Consider the following 23,809-nt stretch of genomic DNA (forward strand, 5'->3'; position numbering starts at 1 on the left):
GATGTGATTTTATGGGAAGACTCTATCATCTGTCAACTGCTTAAAATTGTTTATCCACTGTCATAAATCTGAAAAATCACAGTTACACTACACATTCTTCTCTAACCACTCAAAAGACCAATCGCAGAGTGAGTAAAACACAGAAGCAAAACCACTTATGTGGCAGTGAGAGGCCACAGTCGTGAAGAGGGACAGGAAGTGCTTGTGGGGTGGCAGAGGTCATGAGAAAAGACAGAGGGCTTGAGGAGACATGAGGGAGGCTCAGAGCCATTCTCAGAAACTCACTGGAGGGGTTTCCACTCCCATCAGGGAACTGAGGAGGCCTGCGTTAGGATGTTTACTCGACTCTACGCACTGTTTGGGAATGTTCGAATGAATCCTAATCCACAAACACACATCACACCGACGCTTCAGCTCAGACTCGTGTCTGTAGGCACGTAGAAAACATTGATAGTGAGTGTGAAGAAGCATTCACTCGCTCATATGCCAAATGTCAAACTGTTTTACTAATCAATATCTCTTACAATTCAATATTAAAGAGCTAGTCTGCAAAAAAATTTAAATTGTCACAATTTCATGAACTTCATGTCATTCCAAATCCATAGGACTTTTAGTAATCTTTAATATATAAATAAGGATGTTACCCAAACCTGAGATTTCTATCCCTCCATTAAAAGTTTATGCAATCAAAATTTTGAGAAAACTTACATAAAGACAGAACAGTTAAATCTTAGTCTTCTGAAGAGACACGGTCACTTTATATAATGTACATTTCTCATTTAGGCTTTTATTCATATGCAAACATTGATCAACGCAGGTACACATCAAATCAGACTTTAATCAGGGTAGACACCATAATGAATTTTACCGGATGAAAATGAGACTGTGAGGGATAGACTTACATTATTTGCAGTGGTAATCGTTGTGTAATGGTTCATAATTGTTTTATGGACTAGAACAGTTTTTAGTCTCCTGAATGATGTTTCTTCAGCTGAATATTTGGTATGTTGTTAAAACAACTGTGCAATCCATCACATCATTTTCATTACTGTTAGAATTTAAATATGTCTATATTGTAAACAGAAGCTCAAAATGTTTGAATGCTAAAGAACCAATGAGGTTCATTCTCATGTTTTACACAAACACATATAAACTTCCATAAAAACCAGTGAGGTTTGTTTTTGCAAGCCAAGCAAATACGTGCGCTAATTAAATGTTTGTCAAGAAAAGCAATCGTTATGTCCTTAGAAGACTCAGAATAAACTGTTTCATTTATATGGATTCATTTTACATTGTATTTATTTATTTGTAATTCATTTTTTGAAGCACCAACGTTTCAATGGACTTTCAATGGAGGAAAAGAAACTCTATCTTCAGAGGTTCATTATATTCAAACCGTGTGATTGTTGCTTCATAAACCTGGCTTTATTTTGAGGGCGAGCCAGATGTTGATTCAGTAAATTCTCTGAACAATTCAGCAAAGCACTAATGCCCCTTTTTCCACCAGCATGGTTCCTCTGCTGGTTCCTGGGCTGGTGCCCACCCTTCACTCTAATTCCACCATAGAAATGTCAGTTCTGGGCTGAAAACGCTGGTTACAATCCGATTTTAAAACCTTGCTGACTGGAAAAATCAACTGAATAAGAGTCTGAATTTGGGGAAAAAATAGTCTAAAAAAAAGTGTAGAAACTCTAAAATGATTTAATTTATACAGTGAAGACTACGCAGTGTTATTTTATATTTGATTATTAAATTTCTGTACCGGAATGCTGGTAGACTTACCTGAAAAATATAAAGTACTACTACTGTTTATTTAATTTGTATCTTTTTTCTATTATATTTATCTATCTTTTCTATGATGATTAACCTACACAATCACCCCAATCATTGATTATTTTATTCTAAATAGAGCTATTCATCATCTGGCTTTTTTTTTTTTTTTTATTGCAATATATATAGCAGAAAAACAAAATATCGCAATGTGAGTTTTTCCCAATATCGTGCAGCTCTACTTCCACCCAATTTAGAAAGTGTGCTGCTACAGGCACGTTTCACTTTCTGTTGGTTCTCTGTAGCCTTGTTGCTGACTTGCCAAATCGCTTCCATTTGTTTTATAAATTCATTATGGGTCATTACAGATAATTTGCTTTAATAGTCAGGCTGTGAGAAAAAGAAATCTGTATTTAAAAAAAAAACAAAAACAAGCATTGATAATCATTTCAGCCTTCTGAATCGTAATCAAATCGAATTGAATCAAATCATGAGGTGCCTAGAGATTCAGACCCCTACAAAGAATGGTACATAGGTTTGTGAAAACACAGGCCAGATCATAATATTCTCCCAAATTCACGCAGCTGAGCTGGCAAAAGACAGGTTAAACCTGTAGTAATTAAATTGGCTAGATTTTTCCATTGATTCATTATAAAAATCTCCAAAATATAAATAAAAAGAATTAATAATTAATATAGTAATTTGCTAGTGGATCAGACTACACTGGTCATGCTGTATGCTTGTCTTTGCATGCATTTATCTGCATATTGAATTTTGTGGCTTTAGGGGCAATTTCTTCCTTGGGCCATTTTCCTGGTTGCATTCGCACCGGCAGAAGAAACTCTGAAGCAGCCGACAGCGATATCTTTATTTGCTTTATTCTGAGGAAACAACCAGGGAATGGAGGAAACCGTGATCGGAGCTGTTTTTGTTGTGTATTGTGGGTTTCATGATAATATAAATGTATAATTATAATATATAATTTACTCAATTCAAAGAATAAAAGGTTGGGCTAAAAGACAAAATCTCCTATGACAACCTAAAGCATTACAATTTATCAAGACAAAAGGTAATGAATGCAGTCATCACTGTTTTCCATGCTCGGGGTGTAAGTGTGTTTACATGGCTTTTTAAAAATGCGTATTCGTTTGGCCATTCGACATACACTTATGTCACTGATAGTTCCTATAGAACTGTTTTAGACCCTACTCTAAAGTAGGAGCTAGTTTAGTTCCCCCAAATAGAGTTCCTCTAAAATCGGGTACTTCTGTCAATAGTTCTAGGAACTATGTAAAGGTGTGAAAAGCCCCTTTTTGTCATAGGCCCTTTCCTTTATTTTACTAACAATCTGTTTATTTGGCTTCACAGCTTTTCTGTCATTTGACTTAAACACTATTCTTTTGCTTCCTTGCAAGCACTGGTATTTCCTTCCTTCCTTTCAATTGCACCAATGACATAAGACTTTGCAGTGTGTATTAGAAATATATTCCTGTTCAAACTGCATTAAAAGTTCAAGGTCTTTTATATGTCACATGCAGTATGTATTACATACAGAACCTTGAACCTTAGCAAAGCAACTCATGTTTTGTGCACACACATGCACTGACACATATCATGTACAAATGCATCCTAATATTTCGTGTAAGCTTGCTTGTTTCAGTTATTATGAGATTTAGTTATTATAGAAATAGTTATTAGACAAAGTTATTATAAAACTTGAATAATCAATATCAGTATTGGTTGTGTTAAAATAATAATAATAACAACAATAATAATAATAATAATAATGGTGATGATGATGGTAGCTTTTTGACCTTTCACTCCTTTATCTCTGATTTCACAAAGATTTTAGGACAAAGCGAGAGGATTTAAAAAGCCAAACTGTGAACCGATAAGGTTATGTAAGGGAATGCAGTGTTTGGGCAAAGCTCATCTCATGACCCTCATCAGCTGAGGTGTCACTGAAGCAGAGAGTCAGGTGACCAGAGCCAGGGATTTCTGGGAGTCAGCAGTGGTCAGGTGACTGCTCCAGCTGTGGTGAGAAGAGGTGAAGGAAGCAATGCAGGAAGCCAGAAAAAACAGTGAGCCTTACCTTTTACCGGTCCAATGTATAGTACCTCAGAGGCTTGAGGAATGGGAGGAAATGTAGAAAAGAAAAAACAAAGAGAAAGATGGGGAATGAAAGGATAGATTAAAGAGATTAACAGCTTGGAAGAAAAGGAAAGCGTTAACATGCAAAATGAGACATCAGAAGAAACCACAGTTTCAAAAAGAAATTAACTCATATTTAAAAAAACAAAAGACAAGTTCCCTTGACAAGGCAGACAGACACAGGATGTTCATACACATCCTGAATAACAGGGTCACATTTAGCCTTTTCATTAAACTCATCCACATATATGCTCAGAGAAACTTTTTTAAATATACTTTTTTTTTTTTTACAAAAAAAATGCACTTTTCCTTTTTTTAACTCAGTGAAAGGAGAAAGATAACACACAATAGTTCATCCACCTTTACATTAAAGTAAATAATTTAAGAGCAGCTTTATTTTCTATTTAAAGATTGAGACACAAACAATAAATCACAGTTTTGTAATTGTGTAATTAAACCTCACGTTATCAATTTAACATCAACAGATGTTCACTCAAATATTGCTGCATTATAATTTGCTGGACAATAAACTATTTTTGCAAGTAGTTATTTATGCATTGTATATAAGATAATTGCTGATCTGACATTTCTAGTCCATTGAAACAGATTTTGTAAAATTAAATTCCAGAATTTAAGAACTTTTCAAGCTCTGCTTTTTTTTATTTTCAAGGAGTTCAATCAGAGATCTCACTTATAAAACAATGTCTTCTTTTTCAAATTTAAAAAAAAAGACAAACATAAATAAAAATATACTAATAAAACAAAAATAAAAAATAAACTGAAGCACAAGTATTACGACTAAGTATTACAAAGTTCTTTGTTTTGTTTTTATAACTGTACTGCCTTAATTGTTTGATGTTTTCTACTGATTAGGAAAAAAAAAAATTCACAAATAGATCGGGACTTAAAATCATTTAATTTGAATCATTCAATTCACAAAATTATTCACAAACCTGTTCCAATCAATATCAAATAATTTGCATTACGCAGCTCCGAAGTCCCGATCTGAATCAAATTATTCAAGATACATGATTTTAAGTCCAAATGATTTGTAAATCTGCTCTGAAATTCTCATCTAAATCAAATGATTTAGAATACGCGATTTGAAGTCCCGATCTGAAACAAATGATTCACAATACACAATGCGATTGGAGTGTTTCGAAACTGTCAATCATTTTGCGAAGGAATAGTTACCGATTCAGATTCAGAGTTTCGGAAAGCTCTGTTTCACCCATATGCTTTTTAAAATCACTACAAGTGATGTAGAAATTTAAAAATGAACACCTCTTTGAATCCCAGTGAATCGTTTGAAATGAATGATCGAAGACATGAGTCTGAATCAATCTGAGTGTTTCCACCGTAAATGACTCAAATGATTTGGTTCATCTGTTCCTCTTTTTGTATCTTCCGCCTTGTTTACACAACACTGTCAGTACTACTACTAGATTAGCTCACTAGTTATATGACTTTCACTGAAATAAGCAAAAAAAAAAAAAAGTAGGTTTTTATTAAATGTGTGAATTTTGTGTGATGTACTTATTGAAAAAATCAACATTTCATACACTGTATTTCAATAACTCAAGCACTTTTTGAAGTACCTCTTCAGGAATATTGCTGTTTTCAAGGGTTTTCCAAGCCTTAATTTTCAAAAAGTACTTCAAGTACTTCAAGCACCTTGTATGAAGAACATTGCATTTGTACCTTTAGTGCTTCTCAAATAAATAAATACACATACATAAATCATCTGGGTTTCTTCTCTTCTCTAGCTTACTTCCTAGTCTAGCAGTCCAATAAACAAGCCATTGTATATTACAAATTTTGTAGGCTATTTGACAAATTGCTTTTGTTCCCTGTTCTGTAGGCTGCTTTGGACAAAAGCATCTGCTAAACGCATAAATGTGCATGAGTCCAGATACAGAACAGAGGAGGACAGAGCTCTACTTCCAGAGCCGATTGCGCTGTTTTAAGATCCGAAGAGGAAGGGCAAGAACGACAGTACTTATGGGTGGAGCTCATGTCCTGCTCAAGACGTTATCGAAGCGATTCTTATCACGGCGATTCGTACTTAAATCCCTCTGAGAGGGGATCAAGCGGCGGGTCTTCGGGTCATTTCCCTTCGTGGACCAAAACGGCTCACGGCAGCTCCCGCTCCATTTTCTCCTTTCCAAAAGAGCCTTTGTGCAGTAAAAACCAGCTTTACTAGCTTTATGGGCACTAAACTTTGGGAGTCCTGCCTTATTTTAATGAGGGTCATTATGAGGTTAAATGGTCGTAATGAAGGAACAAGTGAAGAACAGATTCCAGACACAGTGCGCTGCACAAGCGTTTTGGCCTGCGTGTGGAGTTTGCATGGGGGACGCGTCACACAGTGGCCCTGGGACAATAGACCCTATTCAAGCAGACCTGAGGAGATGGAGTCGGTCCTCTGTGCATCTTAAATGGATTTTAGCGCATCATGTGTGGGGCGCTCGGCGATGTAGCTGACTGCTCTGTTTCAAAATGGCAGCGTGACCAAATATGTGCGGAATCTGAACCATTCACGCTCCGAAGTTAGAGCGAGAGCAGCAGGCCTGCAAATGATACACTGCTTCTCAACCCACACATTTCTCATTTCAGCACTATTTCAATATAACAACCCTTTTGTTTTCCTGCTCTTCAACCACACACGCATCATTATGGATCTTCTTGGGTTCCAAACCATCAAACACTGCCTACGACGCAAACAAGCAATGCGATGTGGCACGACAATCAGAGTTGCTTAAGTCAACCATCACTATCCATTGGTCATACTTGGGTTTGCAATTCGAACTAACCTCAAATCCCAAGCACTTTAGTTCAGCATGTAACCCCACCTGCATGATTGCAGGTGTGGCGTGTGACGGATAAGAACCATGCCTCAAGTTTGTTGAAGAAAGGAATTCTATTACTATTTTGCTCAGATTCTATTAAAATCAACTGGGTTGAGTCGTTTGGACATTTAAAACCTTTTCAATCCTGTCTTTAGTGTCCTATGATGTTAGCAATGTAGAAAATAAGGATTGAATCACAGAATTTATCACAAAAATATATATTTGTAATTTTTCTCTGGATTTATAATTTAAGGAATAAAGAATTAAGGCATAAAACCTTACATACAAGGCACTTTCATTCTAAAATTTAATTTGCTAATGTTTATGAATTCAAATTCATTGTGTTTTTGATTAAAATTCAATTAAACCATTTAAACAGAAAAAATAAAATTAATTGAATTAGTTCCCTATGATGTCAGCAATGTGGAAAATAAGGATTGATTTACAGAATTCATTACAAAATTAAATTTGTAAAAATGTTCTCTGGATTTAAAATGTAAGGCATAAAAAAATAAGGCATATAACCTTACATACAGGGTAATTCAATCTAAAATTTAAGTTGTTAATATTTTATTAATTCAATTCATTATGCTTTTTTATTAAAATTCAATTAAACCATTGAAACAGAAAAAATAAAATCAATTGAATTAATTAATTGCTTTTAAAGTGTACAAGATGCAATATTTAAATTAATTAAATGTTTTAATGACTAAAATTTAATTGAATAGTTAAATCATAAAAAGAAAAAAAAAAAAAACAGATTTCATAGATCCCTAAGTTCTCTTTCATTATTTAATTCGTTTATGCAGCTGGTCCAATAATCAACAAAAAAACAGAGCGAGCTTTAGTGATAACTAATCAAATATTTAATTACTACTATATAGGGCTGGGCAATTTGGCTTAGAATCAAAATCTCGATTAATTGAACATTTTAACCCGATTACGATTAATGAACGATTATTTTATTTATTAATAAAATTATATTTAATTATATTTATATAATAATTATTTTTTTGCCCTCATAGTTCACTGACAAGTTTTGTACAGTAAATATGTTCACATATTACAAGCGAGAGATTTTTGGATGAAGGGTGCATTACTTGATTTTAAAATAATTGAAGGAAACACACTATCTACGATCTATGATTATTAATTGAACATCAACTGAACAACTGAAATTAAAGCAAGCATTGCTTAAAACGAAAAGTCACATTTTTCTTAAATTAGTGAAAATAAATAACTTGCACTATTGGAAACAAAATAAATAATTTTCAATGTTTTTCATATTAAAAGTAGAAAATAAGCAGTATCTCCTCTAAATAAAATTACCCTTGTATATCCTGTAAATACTTTTTACTGTATAAATACTGTTTAAGCTCTCCATCGACATGTCGGCGGAATAACGTAACGGAGCGCTTGTGTTTTTTAAAGGGAAAGTAATTGAAATAATCTTCCTGGAAAAATTTTAACGATTATAGGTTCTGAATGTCGATTTCGATTATTTTTCGATTAATCGCCCAGCCCTACTACTATACTCATTTATTAAGAGAAACACTAATTGGATGAAAGTATCTCAGTAGACTGCATGATCACTGGATTCAGACACGCCTTGTAGCCTTCCTACCTCTGTATCTCATCTGCAGAGGGAGCATTTTTTCAGCTTTCAGACAGACACTTTTTAGCTCTCTCTTAATGATACGATGATCTGATTCTGCTGTGTTTAATTAAGGAGACACAGAAAATGTGCAGTGCAGCTGGACTTCAGGACTAGGAGTGAAAACCAAAGACTTATTTTGTTCCATGATGATTATAATGCTGACTCATGTAGGCAGGTCACTAGGTTTTGGGAACAAAAAAAAAAAAAAAAAAAGAAATCGCCCATTTTCTGAAGTGGACTTTATAAATAGTTTGAGTAGTTCTTTGAAGAAGAAGACATCTTTGCAGTCCACATGGTGATGGTGATCGGAGACATACCTGATCCAGGAGTGAGCAGTGGTCCTTCCAGCTCCAGCGCCTCCTCCTCTGCCTCCTCCAGCTTTTTCTTCTTCTTCTTGGGGTCGCGGGGTTTGCGCAGTAAGGAGAGCTCCTCAGGATGCCGGATGTCTGTGAAAAAGGGATGCGTTGTATTTAAAAGGTCAGCAAACCTCATCCAAGACACAAGGTGTCTCAGACTCTGAGGGTCATTTCAACAGGAAAGAGACATGCAATGAAGACTTAGAAACAGAAACACGTGCAAGTCTCAAGTCTATATGAAAATAGTTCTAAAATGTTCTAAACGCATCTAAAATGTGTATTTTTAAAACAAGCTGTCTGAATTATCAGATTTATTCTGTATTCTGAATGCTTGCAATCAGCAATAATTCGCCCTATAGTGGCCTTGATGTTATGCTTACAAGGCTGAGCATGTGTTCATTCTTTAGACTCCCATCATATCAGGGTATCTGATGTATAGTATTAATTAATGTATAATATTAATTATAAAATGATAAGTTCCGCATGTGCAAGCACAAATTTTCTTAAACTGATAAAATTACATTTTTACCACAAACTCAAGGAGAAAAAAAGTATAACAAATACGGCCCTATCAAACGTTTTGCCTTTCTCTAAATTCCATTTTAATAGTTAAATTAAATTCTAGTAATCAAAAAGCATGTTTAATTAATTACAATTACGGAACGTATGCAATGCAATTGTATTTTCTAATTAAAATTTTAAATGTTTATAAAAAAGGGCCCTATAAAGTCTTGTTAGATTACTGATTATTGTTGGATCTTGTTGATTATTATTACTTGTATTAATGAATGAATGAATTAATTAATTAATTAATTAACAACAACAACAATAGGGCCCTATTGTTTTATTTTTATTTATTTATCTTTAAAACAGTTAATTAAAACAGTGGTAATCAAATGAAGGCATAAAACATTAACAAATTAATATTTTAAAATGTAATGAAATTGAAAATGTAACCATTTCTTTTGTTTTCTGCAAAGTTCTGTAAAAAAGATTGTCTGTGATATTTCAAATGTGATATGTAAAAAACATTAAGTTTTAATAGATGAATTATTATTATTATTATTATTATTATTATTATTATTATTATAGACATGCATACTTTATATTTCAATAGCAGTCATTAAGTGTACAGCCCTACTTTTGATTCATTCATCCAAAATTTGCTATATATGGTGAGTGTAAATACCCTTTTATGACTAAATTCATCAGCATTTTCCACTTTTTGGAAATCAGAGGGCCTTAAGCAACATCAGATGTTTAAAGCAGACCAAACTAATGAACCCTTGAGAAGACGACTCCACGACTCCCAAAAAGTACATGAAAGTCCAAGAGACATTTTGCATATTGAGTAAAACATATTTAAAAACAATTGGCAGTAACTGGCGTTGACAGTTTCAGCATTAAAAGAGTTTTTATTGAAATTCTTGAAGTTAAATTCTCCTCTACTTTAAGCATTATGGCAGGACGACTCGCACTCCCTGGATTTTCCAGAGTCCTGGAGGAAACGAGTGTGACGAAGTGCGAGTGTATTGGGGAGGGGCTTCACGGCTTGGCAGGAATGGCTTGTTTAGTTGTGTTACTAAAGCAAAAGCATTCCAGAGGTTTTAAGAACTACCAGATGGCAGTTCTCTCTCTCTCCGAGTCTGCCCTTTTACAGCCATAAGTGAGCGAACTGTAGCAGGTCACTGGAGTGCTGGGAGTGAGCGAGCGCCTCCTCTGAAATTCCAATCAACAAACAGAAGATCCTTCAGCAAACGCTCCCAAATCAAACAGCCGTAACTCACAAGAAACTCGTAGAGAACGCTCTGACGGAGAAACCACACATTTCTCATTTTATTTCTTCTCTGACGGCAGTTCTTGTGTTAGGCAAAGCGCTCTGGAGAAATGCAATCCGCTCACTCTAGGAGGCAAATATTACACACTCTAATTTATTTCATGATCCAATGAGAAGCAACAGTAACGCGAGGAGAAAATGCCAACAAGAACAGCGGATACAAGCCGAGAGAGAGTAAGCATTATGAAGCCAGCGTTAAACAATGAATGAACATGCAGGCTAATTCAAGAGCCACACTCACATCACGGGTATTCACAACCATTATAAAATAAAAGTACAGATGTTTCAGGCCTAAATTAGGCTAAAATTTACCTGGTTGGTAGTGGTGACACCACTATTCACAAAGCACCAAAAACCCTTTCAGCACTGGAGGCCTGGTCCAAAGTGATGTCTGGTTCATGAATGAACTGGTCCTTCTAGCAAACTGAATTAACCAAATCATCGGGTTCAATGGATTAAAGCATCTGAAACAGTTTGTCGCTCAAGCAGCACAGGTCTACAGGGTGGGCCATTTATATAGATACACCGGGTGGGCCATTTATATGGATACACCTTAACAAAATGGGAATGGTTGGTGATATTAACGTCCTGTTTGTGGCACATTAGTATCTTGAAAAGTTTGCCCCCTCACATATACTAATGTGCCACAAACAGGACGTTAATATCACCAACCATTCCCATTTTATTAAGGTGTATCCATATAAATGGCCCACCCTGTACAAGTTACTCACTCAAAACTCACTTTCAACGACTGACAGTTGCTCGATTTCGATTTTGGCTTCAAACTTATGAAAATGCAATAATCAAGATAAAACGATTATTGCTCCCGATTCTGCCTCCTTTGTGTGCTTTCACTCCGCTATAAAAGCCAATTTCGCATGCAAATCAGTAAAATCAAGTAACATGACTTGCATAAAATGGGACGTGCTTGATTTATTAATGTTTATTTGATGTTGTGTTTTTAAAAGCATGAAAAGTCATTTGTGCTGTTTTGTGTATGCGTTCAGAGCCGGAGCAGAACACGGACAAGTAAAGTGAACATTTAGCTTAAGATGTCTATGGTCAATTATATGCAAATATGTCAAAATGCAGCATTTGGTGATTATTTGTGTAAACCTTTGTCAGTTATGTCTCAAAATAACATACAATATATTGGATCCATGCAGCTCTTAAAGCGGCCACAAGTAATATTCCTTCTGCCGTCTCTGTGCTTGATGTTAATAAAACAACAAAAGACAAAGACTAAATCACTCACTGCTCTTGATGGAGGGACTTTTGTAGTTTTTATAAACAAAACATGTTTAATTCTTACAGTGAAGACTATGCTGTTTTATGTTAAGTAATCATGATTACAATATTGACCAAAGTAATTATGATATTTTGCCATAATCGAGCAGCCCTAACTATGACTTAAGTATATATGATCCTATGATGCTGGTTTTTGCCAACTCAGTCATCTTTTATTCAGATTTATTCACTTTATATGCTTTAGACATGTAAAACATCTGCATTTCACATAATTATTGTGCATGCCTTATTAATATAACTGTGTTTATGTTACATTATTGCATGATTACATAAACAAACTGGTGAATCGGTTATTTGAACCAATTCATTGAATCAAACTGTCCAAAAGAAGCAGTTTGCAGAAAACAATCAGATTTCCCAGTTTGCCTGAAGCTCTGGATTACAGGTAATAATGCTCTAAATAATGTTCAGTTTCTTGCACTGACTTTGTGTTGCCTGTATGTGTGGGTTTTTTTTTCACTTTCTAAATGAGATTAGCCAGTGACTTTTAATGAAGGACCATGGTTTCAGCCAAAAATATTTTTAACTGTTCTACTTAAAGGATAACTATTGGCAAAATGCATCCTGGGCTTTTTTTTTTTTTTTTTTTTTTTTAATGTAAACGAGACAAACTTATATCTAGAAGCATAATTACGACAAATGCGCCATTTTTGAGATTGACCGTGATTTCGTTTTGTGGTCAATGGCTGGTGAATGGGAGTTCTAGGGGCATAAATTTGAGCGCATCAAAATCGATATTTTTACAACACTTAGAAGGCTCAACACACCATGAAACTTTGCTCGAAGTATCGCCTGGGTCTCTACACATGAACTCCAGCATTGAGAACATTGTTTGTGTACACAGAGTTTACTAAAAAGCAAAGGTTTTGAACAACTCACTTACACTGTTTGAGTTTCCGCTCGCGGCTGTCTTGCCAGTCAAGAAGTGTCGATCTCTGAATGCGAATGAATGGACTCCATAGGCTTATATGAGGCTCTTCTTCCAACTAGAAGGTTAATATTGTTTTTCACTTGCGACAAAACAACCAATTAGCCGTGTATTTATATGGAAATATGCTTTAGGAGCTATCCATCCTCGCATTCGGAGATCGACACCTCTTGACTGGCAAGATGGCCGCGAGCGGAAACTCAAACAGTGTAAGTGAGTTGTTCAAAACCTTTCTTTTTAGTAAACTCTGTGTACACAAACAATGTTCTCAATGCTCGAGTTCATGTGTAGAGACCCAGGCGATACTTCGAGCAAAGTTTCATGGTGTGTCGAGCCTTCTTAGTGTTGTAAAAATATCGATTTTGCTGCGCTTAAATTAATGCCCCTAGAACTCCCATTCACAAAACGAAATCACGGTCAACGAAAACGGCTCGTTTGTCGTAATTATGCTTTTAGATATAAGTTTGTCTCGTTCACAGTAAAAAAAAAAAAAAACAGCCCAGGTTGCATTTTGGCAATAGTTATCCTTTAAGTCCTATACATCTTGGATGGTATAAGGGTAAGAAAATTAACAGCTTTTAATTTTTTGTGTGAACTATCCTCTTAATAAGGCATTGTAAAATCATGTGGGCTTCAAGCATTACTCATTTCTGTTCATCTGTGATTGGAATTCAATTAAAAGTGGAATTACCAAGCACATGTCCTCTTCTGTGGAGGAATACTATCTGGATCTCTCTCATCAGCGGCAAACTCCAGCTGCATAACCAAGTGATTTCAACTAATGAAGAAGCAACTCCCAATTTCTCTGGCAGCTTAGACACAGAGACAGAGAGAGACAGCATTTGTGAGCTGGATGATCATTGTCTCACTGGCTGTCTGCAGCTATTGCCAGCTGGACTGTAGTTAACTTCCTGTCCCTCATCCCTTCCTCATACTATTCTGCACGCTCTACAAGACATACAGTCATCCCCAAAAGCATCTGAACATTCAAAATTATCTGAATGCCATTGCATTAGATAACAAAAGATCAAAATCAAGTGCCAATTGTAAGCAAATGATGCTGGAGTTTTTTTCAGAACCAGCTTTAATGCGAGTATGACGATACTTTCCAAAAAAATGAGAGAAGGTTTAGTGTGAAAAAAAAAGGTTTATTTTAAACTAAATCCTATTGACCTACTGAAGTATTCACATAAATAATATATGTAAAGACCAACATTTCATGCTATTTTTGTGTGTGCGAGTTAGAGAGAGAGTTGAGATCAATTCAAATCAATTTGAGAGAGGAGGTCATCTGACTTCTTTCCAGGTCGAAATACTTTTTTTTGCAGATATTGATAGCGAGAAGATTGAACCTGTAAGGGCTCATGAGGTCTTGTTTTCTATATATGGACACAACAAAAGTTACCATCAGCCAGTTACACTGATAAGAACTGTTTATGAAACAGGATTTGGAGCAGTTCAAGGGCATGCTGGGTCTTATCTACGCAACAAAATACAGATCAGTGTGTTTAACAAATAATAAAGACCAGTCAAAAGACCAAAAAGCAAGAAATGTGGTCAAGCGCACCTTTACCGAACTGAGTTATTAGTTAGCAGTGCTGTGGCATTATCATGGCACTCAAGCCTCAAAGCAACAGCAGCGCCACTGGATTTCTAAACAGTATTACCATGATGCACAGTAGTAAATATCATCAGCATGTATTATTTGAGCTAAATGCTGCATGAGTACAACAGAATGAAACAGACAACAGGAACCTTGAGATGTGAGATTGCTTTTAAATTAAGAGCATCTCATAAAGAGAAGCATATGGTTTGAGATGCTGACAACGAAACAAGATGAAACAGCGAACACAACATCCATCTGATGTATGTGTACATAAACCAACAATCCAAAACAGAGCGGATGGAATAAAAGAACACAAACTGCCCCTTAATGCATCTTAATGTATGTCGAAAAACTCCCATCTCATTTTCTCCTCCAAGAGCTAGATAAGACGAGCATTTGAGGTTAAAAAGTATATAAATTGTTAATTGTTTCAGAAAATAATTGATCATTTCACTGCATAAGACCCTTCTTCCTCAGCTGGGATCGTTTAAAGGCATTTGGAAACTGCATTTAAATTGCATTTTGGAAGTTCACATTTGCGGGCACCATAGAAGTCCAAATCTTTGCCTCAAAAAACAATTTCTTTACAACTGAAGAAAGAAAGGCATGAACATCTTTGATGACAAGGGGATGAGTAAATTATCTGTAAATTTTTGTTCTGGAAAGTAATCTCCTTTAAGACTGGTTTTATGGTCCAGGGTCACATATATTGGCATTATATTGACCATCCATCTCTTAGATTATCCTCATCAGCCATAAAAACCCATATCAAATGACCACCAGTGACTACAGCATGGCACCCGAGTGCTTTAAATGTTTATCGTTGCATAATGCATTGTTTCACAATCTTTTTTTTTTAATGATTTTTTTTGTCCAACATTAGCTGGGGTGTGACTAAAACTAAAGGCTATTTGCTTTTTAAAAGTATGTGCCCTTGTATTGGTCAACGGGAAACACATCAGCACACGAAAACAATTGTGTTTGTGAATCCATTTGATGGGGCCTTTAAGCTGTCGCTGTATTCTGATTTAGCACCATCTCTCTACCAAAGCCTACATCTGTTCTCAGCACCGAAGGGTGAATGCGCTCTAATGTATAGCAAAATAACACAATTATCCTGATGTATTGTTCTTCATGACCAGCGGGAAGATTGAGTTAGGCTAATGGAGTTATGAAATAGCTGAGTAATATTTTAGTGAAAGCAGCAGCACTCACTGAAGGTTTTGCAGATGTCAGACACGGCCTTGAAGACGCGGTCAGAGAAGTTGACTTTCACCCTCATGTGTTTCATGTTGGGCAGCTGCAGGCGCAACAGCTTGTGCTGCGGTGTGAAGAGCAGCCTGGCGTCGGCCTGAATGCCGTATTTATCAAGCGTCCAGTGCGTCTTTAGCAGCCAGGTCTTCTTCTTCTCCCACCACAGCGCATGATCCGACCAGTCCTTCTTCACATCTGCATGAAGATAAATATGACAAGGTTAGGAATCAAATTGACAAACATTGGGAAAGGGAGGGATGAAAAGCAACCAAGCTAAAATTGGCCTCTAATTTGGCTGCGAGCACGGCAATGGGATCGAGTTGAAAACGAGGTCAACTAAAGGGAAATATGGTTAAGTGTCAGATGTGTTTGTGAAAGTGAACTTGCCAAACTGGAGGGCTGCGTTCTACTCTGGATGAAAGCAAGAGGCCAAGCGTTCAAGCGCACGGGACGAAAATAGGAGCAGTTGGGGGTGAAATGCTGAGAAGTGTTTGTATGTGTGAGTAAGGAGATCAGGGTCAAGCCTCACTCTTTGTTCCACATTCACACCGTAATCCGAGTCTGACACTCAAAACCTGCTTTTCCTTTAGCAGCTGCACACAAACAACACAGGATGTGGACTGCAGAAGAAGAATCCAATTCATAATAACCAGGAGACATACTACACCCACTCAGCATACAACGCACGACTCTGCGCTTGCTTTTTTTTTTTGGTGTACTCAGGAGGGACAGTTAAAGCCCAGTGTTTTTGAGAAACTGGAATTTCTAACTTTGATACAATACTTTGAACAATATTGATATTCAATGCCATTTTCAATACCATGGGGTAAAATTCCCACAACATTAAGGCCTGGTTTTACAGACAGGGCTTAGGCTAAACCAGGATTAGACCATAGTTTAATTACATTTAAGTATATTTTATAAATGTGTCTTAGAAAATAACAAAACTGGTGTGCATCTTGAGACAAAACAAAGACACTGACATGCTTTAAAATCAGTCAGTGCATGTTTCTTTCAGTTGAAATAGCTCAAGATTTGATCTAAGACTAGGCTTAAGCCTTGTCTTTGTAACCGGGGGTCAGAGTATGAAATTTATGCCTAATTTAACTTACTTTTGACCATAGTCAAAATATTTTCTTAATTATAATAATAAAAAAATAATATTAATAATGTGACTATTATTATTAAAGTCACATTACTATTATTATAAAACAGAAATATACTACTTTTGCATTGTAAAAAAAGGAATATTTCATAAGTATATTATTTTACAAATAATAAATAAATAATTATAAAAACTATCAGGGTTTTCATATCAGGGTTATTATAGTCAACTAAAACTATATATATAAATAATAATAATAATAATCTAAACTAAGCTAAGCATGATCTAAAATAAAATATTTACAAAAATAATAAACTAACAAAAATAGCTAGGTTCTTTTTTTTTTTCCATCTAGTTGCCCAGGAAAGATTTCTCACTTATTATAGTTTACTTTGATGTGCTAAAATAACACAAACTAAAATAAAAATGCATAAAATCTATAAAGACACACAAAAACTAAACCTAATAAATGGCAAAAACAAAATTGATTAAATGTACAGAAAATTATCGCAAGTCATACAAAACAACTGTAAACATGTTGTTGTACTAGAAACTAGTGTTATCTTAGTATCCAAGATACTTCTATAGTTTGAATTAGTTTTAATTTTTGATATTTTCCATTTTCATTTTGATTTCTGTTAAAGCTGCTTTAAATCAATATACAAATAAACTGGAATTGTTACTTTTCATTATAAATCTGTGTAAAATGCATGAAAGCATGAATTATATGAATGTTAAAATAAGCTAACTAGTGCACACTACATTTTCCAAATCCATGTTAAACTCACAGTACATACACAACTTCAGTACATTTTCTGTAAAATGAGCCACCCTGAACTGCTAAAAAGACTGGATCACAAACTGCTCATGTACAAGAATCCAGAGATGCACTTGACTCTGAAACACACAGCACAATGGACTATATACTTGTATAATTACTATACACACAGTGTAGAGTGTCAACTTTCTGTCAGAGAGAAGAGAGAGTTTGAGAGCACAGTGGAAAAATAGTCCCAAACTGTCTCAGACATTTCAGTATCATTATGTATCGAAAAATCATATTTTTTACCAAACTAAAAGCCAGTAATAATAGCCACTGTGACAACCCACCAGCCTCGTCATACACTGACAAGCAGCATATAGTGACATGAGAAGTGATTGAGAGGTGTGTAGCTCTCAGATTGTTTGGCAGCTGGCTTCACTTTCTCATTGAGTTTGTGGTGTGAATAATCACCCAATCAAACTATCCTGGGGCTTGAATGAATGTGGGCTGAACCAGTGGCGTCTCTCCATCACTGAGGTCAGGACACAGGTATGCATGTGAGCAGACAAAGGAAACCGTTTCCCCCTTTAGCAGACCACTATCCAGTTTCTCCGCATTATTTGTGTGTGTGTGTGTGTGTGTGTGTGTGTGTGTGTGTGTGTGTGTGTGTGTGTGTGACTGTGAAAGTGGATCGCCAACATCTAACCAAACTCTAATGAAAGAAGCTGTTTGAACTCATAGTATAGTTTTAGCCATGTTTTCTGTGGGATTTTAAGTTTTGGGTTTAAACAGTTTTCCATCCAACTAGGGCAGGTAAGAAACCATAGCTTTATAATACTCTTAGCAGAATGAAGAAACGTGAAAATGGTGTATACAGCACCTATATTTAGGTTTATTTTTGTTAGATCACAAAGTTTATTTCGGACAAAGAAAAACTTAAGACATTGTGATCAGGACAAAACAATGAATGTGACAATCGATTTCTTGAAACATCTCTTCAATCTTTTCTCCAATTCTGTCCACTTCTGTCATTGTCGTGACCATTTATCTACACACAAAATGCACTGACTCAGTTTTTCTCTTCCACACCCAATGAAAAGACACACTGGTCTCATTTCAATCACTGCGTCTCATTTACTAGCCAACCACGGCGTTTATCTCCATAACAACATAACACAGAATAAAAGACAACACATGTTTGATTCTCAATGAGAGTCTACAATCATCTTGAACAACGAGAAAAAAATTCTGAAGACTTCAACAGACTTCAGGAAATGGTAGAATCGCTCAAAAGAGAAGCACTGTCCTCTATGGTTCTATTACATCTTGTAGAGTTTTATTGTAGATCCACAGAAAGATGCCTAAAAGGCAGTAAGGTGCATGGAGCTAAACTGTAGTACATAATACATTAGATATTAAATAAACTTTCACTTCCTCTCAAGATGAAAATGGACTAAACCGCCTATCAAAGAAATAAAAATAGTGCAACACTTCACTGTATCTAGATTTTCTAGATTATAAACTTTTGCAAACAAGAGTCTTTTCTCAGTCGTTCTGAAAATATGGATGGGAAAGAATTTGTAAAACATGCTTACGTTTTACCAAAAAGAACAAATGAATAAAATGTGCTCATTCGTGAGATGATTTATCATATTTAATGTGAAGGGCTCCGCAAAAAAGGAACAAAGATGTTTTAAAATGTACAGATAATTCTGAATATTTATACAAATGAACATTTTTAATATTATTATTATCAATATTTAAAACAGTAAATTTTTTCAGGATTCATGATGAATAGAGAGGGGGATTAATACTTTAATAGAAATTAATGCTTGTATTCAGCAAGGATGCTTTCAATTGATCAAAAGTGACAATAAAGACATTCATAATGTTAAAAACTATTTCCATTTCAGACAAATGCTGTTCTTCTGAACTTCAAAGAAACCTGAAAAAAAATTCTACTCCGCTGTTTTCAAAATAATAATAATAATAATTTTTTTAAGCAGCAAAACAGAATATTAGAATGTTTTCTGAAGGATCTTGTGACTGAAGAAATGATGCTAAGAATTCAGCTTTGAAATCTCAGGAATAAATAACATTTTAAACTATTTTCAAATAGAAAACAGTTATTTAAAATAGTAAAAATATTTACTGTTTTTGCTGTACTTTGGATCAAACAAATGTAGGCTTGAGTGATGGTGAGCAGAGGGGATGACTTTAAAGAACATTAAAAATCGTACTTTTCAAAAATTGGCAGTGTAACCCACCTTTTCTATCATTTTTATATTATTCAAAGAAAATAATAGGGTTAAGTTACATTAATAACAACGCACACTTAATGTTCAATAGGGTAATTTAAAATAAGTCATATTTAAAATAAGACATTTACTGTGCTGATTGAGTTCATTTGCAAATCCGTAAGTGTTAATTTGCTCCAGTGAACTCTGTATGAATTCTGCTAATGACAAGGTTTTTTTGCTCTCTCTGCAACTGTCAAATCAAGCCTGTTAGCAAGACCTAGTTGACGACTAGTGAAAACACACTTCAATATATTCACCTCCTAACTTTGCACTCAAAAGCAGCAATGCAACTGTAGCAGCAAAAAATTTATTCTGGATGAAGATTGTGGATATTTCAGTGTTTTGTAGGTAAACAACGGAGTTTGGTGAAAACAAGCTGAAAACTATGACCTTGGCCGTTGCTCAGCTGAGCACAACACCAGCATGACCAGGAAAGACACGCAAGCACATTTTGAAAATCAAGATTAATAAAAACAACACAAAACATGTTCCTACAAACACGAAAAAGTATGCATTTAATTTGGTCTCAAAGGCAAATGTTTTGATTTCATTAACTATATGCATTTTACTTGGACAAGTGAATGGCAAAATTAAATAGAGTATATACAGCCATTTTAACCTGGAGCACCAATTTACAAAATTAAACCACATTAACAGGTATCTGATTTTTTTTAAAGCCAAACTTAAAGACCTTTTTAAAAGACCCGCATAAATAAAATAAATACTGTATGTTTGACAAAACAAACCCATTTAGCCTCAAAATGAAACGGGTATCTTAAATTATTTCACTTGATTAAATGGCAGCAGCACACATTGCAGCCGATTCCGAGTATCGATTTTGTGTCATATTTGTTATATTTGTTATATTTTTGTTACATTTTGTAATATAAAATGTAATGTAACTATTGTTTTAACAGAGCAATAAAGAGTAATAAATAATTACAAAAATTCACAAAGACTATTCATTACACAGTGAACATTTTAATATTCCTATAATGAGGTTTATGTATAAAACTATGCATATCTGAATAGTACCTAATATAATACAAAATAAATATAAACAAAATGGAGCAGCCTGATGCAACCCACAATGTCTATTTAAACATTAAACAATGGTAAACTGTGGAGGAGATAAATAGAAAATAAACATTTAATCTCCTAAAATTGAGAAGTCTGATGTAACTTAAACATTGTCCAATACAAGTCTGAGCAATACAAAATGAATTAAAAAAAAGAAAAAAGAAAACCTTGTCAAAAAACAAAATGGAGTAGTTTGATGCAACTCATTAGGTTTAATTTAACATAGGGCTGCTCGATTTTGGCAAAAATCATAATCACGATTATTTTGGTCAATATTGTAATCACGATTATTTAAACGATTATGACAGGCTCCAAAACTTTACATAGTGATTAATTTAAAGATAGCAATACAGCGAGGAAAAAGATACAAATAAAAAAACTGAATACTTTTATGCAAGTCTAAAGTAGTCTAACAATACTACAGAAATTGAATTTGAATGTAAAATAAAACAATGTCTTCACTCTAATAGTTAAGCATGCTTTGTTTCTTATTAAAACTAAAAACGTCCTTCATTCAAGAGCAGTGAGTGATGTTTCTTGTATAAAACTTATTTTTACGTTTTATTCATATTAGGCACAGAGACGACAGAAGGAATATTATGTGTTGCCGCTTTAACCACACGGACCCATTATACTGTTACGCACGGATTTTCATTCTCAACTGTTTATGTTCATTTAAGACATAACTGACAAGAGTTTACATGAATAATCACCAAGCCCCTCATTTTGAAATATTTTTGCGTGTATTTGACCGTTTAGGTGAGCACCTTGAGCTAAAAGATAACTTTAATGTCCGTGTTCCGCTCCGTCTCTGAGCGCATTAACAAAGGACAGCGCAAGTTTTCTTATGTACTATTAAAAACACAACATCAAAGAAACATTAATAAATCAATCACGTCCCATTTTATGAAAGCCACCTTACATGATTTAGCTGATTTGCATGTGAAATTTGGCTTTTATGGAGGAGCGAAAGCGCACCACTGGTAAAAGGGCAGAATGGGGCGCAATAATCGTTTCATCTCGATTATTGCATTTTCATGATCGTTTGAAGCAGAAATCGAAATCGAAACCGAATTTCGATTAATTGCACAGCCCTAATTTAACACTGTCCAATGTTAGAGAGGACACAATTATTTTTATCCTATTTATTATACATGGCCGTTTAATGCTTGAATCTGATTGGCTGACGAGAATTCTGAAGTGTGCAATTATTTTCGGGAAATGCACGGCGAACGTAGTTCCAGGCAGCTCTTGACCACATTACATGTCCATATCACTTTGCCAAATGATTTCAGTCATTTCAAAGGTCCTTACAGACTAAAACAGCAAAATAACCAAACAAATAAATATAGTAAACAACAGGATAAAAACCACCATTTTTTTTTTTTTTTGCCACAAAATTCTGTTTTATGTCATTTATTTAATCTCCACGTGAGATTTCTTTGGCATAGTTTTTCCACACCAGTGCACAATTATTTACGTCTCCACTCAACATGATGTCCTCACGTGTTAGCCTTAACAAATTACCATCGGTTTGTGAGATCAGCCAAGTTCAGCGAGTACCAATCGAGTCATAAAATGTAATTAACGGCTGATATCAATCTCCGGCCGACCGATCGGAGCATCCCTAATCAATACATAAAAATTAGGGGTTGATCAATTTTGGATTTTCCTTATAAAATAATGTGTTTAAATAAAGCCAATAACAGATTATTGCACTGATACCAGTATCTATTAAAATGATTGTGTTAAGAACTGTTCTTAGTCCTTCCTTCCTGTGATGGGAGGGGAACAAGGCAGATGCAGATGGATCTCTTTATGGGTGGAGCAGTCAGCTGGTGATTTTGTCAAACACTTGACAGCAGCGTGTGGCCCCGAACAGCATCTGGCAGTGCATGTGCCAAACATCCCCGATGAATTTAAATGAAATAATGCTAGTCCATTTTTGGTACTGGTATGATTTCATCTTTGACCGACATCCACATGAGTCATTAAAGCACCATGCCCATGCTATGGAATAAACACGCTCACAGATTCAACACACATGCACACACAGTGTGTGTCTTTTTCCAGAGAATCCCCAGTGAATTCCCTCCTCAGCTGGACTGTCATTGGTCGTCCCGCCCCAGTCCTGCCCCGCCATCAGATGGAGTGCTGTGGAAACGGCCATTCATTGACCATCCATCAAGCAGCCTAAAGAGAGGGCTGTAATTTCATTAGCTGCCAGCCAATTGCATTTCTTGGCTAAAAATACAGCCTGCCAGCAGATGACGTAATGCTGGAACAACATGAATCCATGCTAAGTAATAGGACGCATTTAAAAGCGCTGGAGACCTCCAGTACTGCAGAGAGACCCATGAACACACAGACATGTGTTTGAAGCTGGACCAGAAAGAAGAAAACGCCCTGTAAATCTCAAATGCACTTCCTGTGCTGCGGTTCTAATCGATAACGGTGTCACACTTTTGTAAGAATGCAGCTTCCTTTTTTCATTAATGACAATAAACATTTGTGAATGGCATAATACACTACAATTTAATAAACAATGAACATTCTCCTTGAAGGTGAAGTATTGTGAAACAGTTTGTGCTTACTTTGCCAACATTTTCACTGGCTCAACTTCTAAAATATTAGTGTTATTTTTTCAATAAACACTATTTAAACAATTTAAAATGTGCTATATAATATCTTAAACTTTCATAGCTACACATTTTATAAACACTTTTAATTGAAAATGACTGCATGTTTCAAACTATAATGTCAGTTTTCAACAAAAACATCTATCAGTAATATAATGCTGTATGGTTCAAAACTTGTAAGTTTGCAAGGTATTAAAACTAGAAAG

General features: G+C 35.2%; 1 protein-coding gene across 4 annotated transcripts in view; it reads right to left on the reverse strand.

The window, feature by feature from the left end:
• The window catches only part of fermt2 (FERM domain containing kindlin 2), a 56,252-nt gene that overhangs the window by 20,893 nt on the left and 11,550 nt on the right, over positions 1-23,809 (reverse strand). For 2 of the 4 annotated variants that reach the window (XM_073826640.1, XM_073826639.1), the window contains exons 3-5: positions 15,678-15,911; positions 8,745-8,873; positions 3,863-3,895 (exon numbers count right to left, since the gene is read on the reverse strand). In XM_073826640.1, the coding sequence (XP_073682741.1) occupies positions 3,863-3,895; positions 8,745-8,873; positions 15,678-15,911 (396 nt within the window). The remainder of the gene's footprint in view (positions 1-3,862; positions 3,896-8,744; positions 8,874-15,677; positions 15,912-23,809) is intronic. The other 2 variants (XM_073826642.1, XM_073826641.1) reach the window with 1 other exon arrangement.

Source organism: Garra rufa, chromosome 21, assembly GCF_049309525.1.
Source record: "Garra rufa chromosome 21, GarRuf1.0, whole genome shotgun sequence".
NCBI lineage: Eukaryota > Metazoa > Chordata > Actinopteri > Cypriniformes > Cyprinidae > Garra > Garra rufa.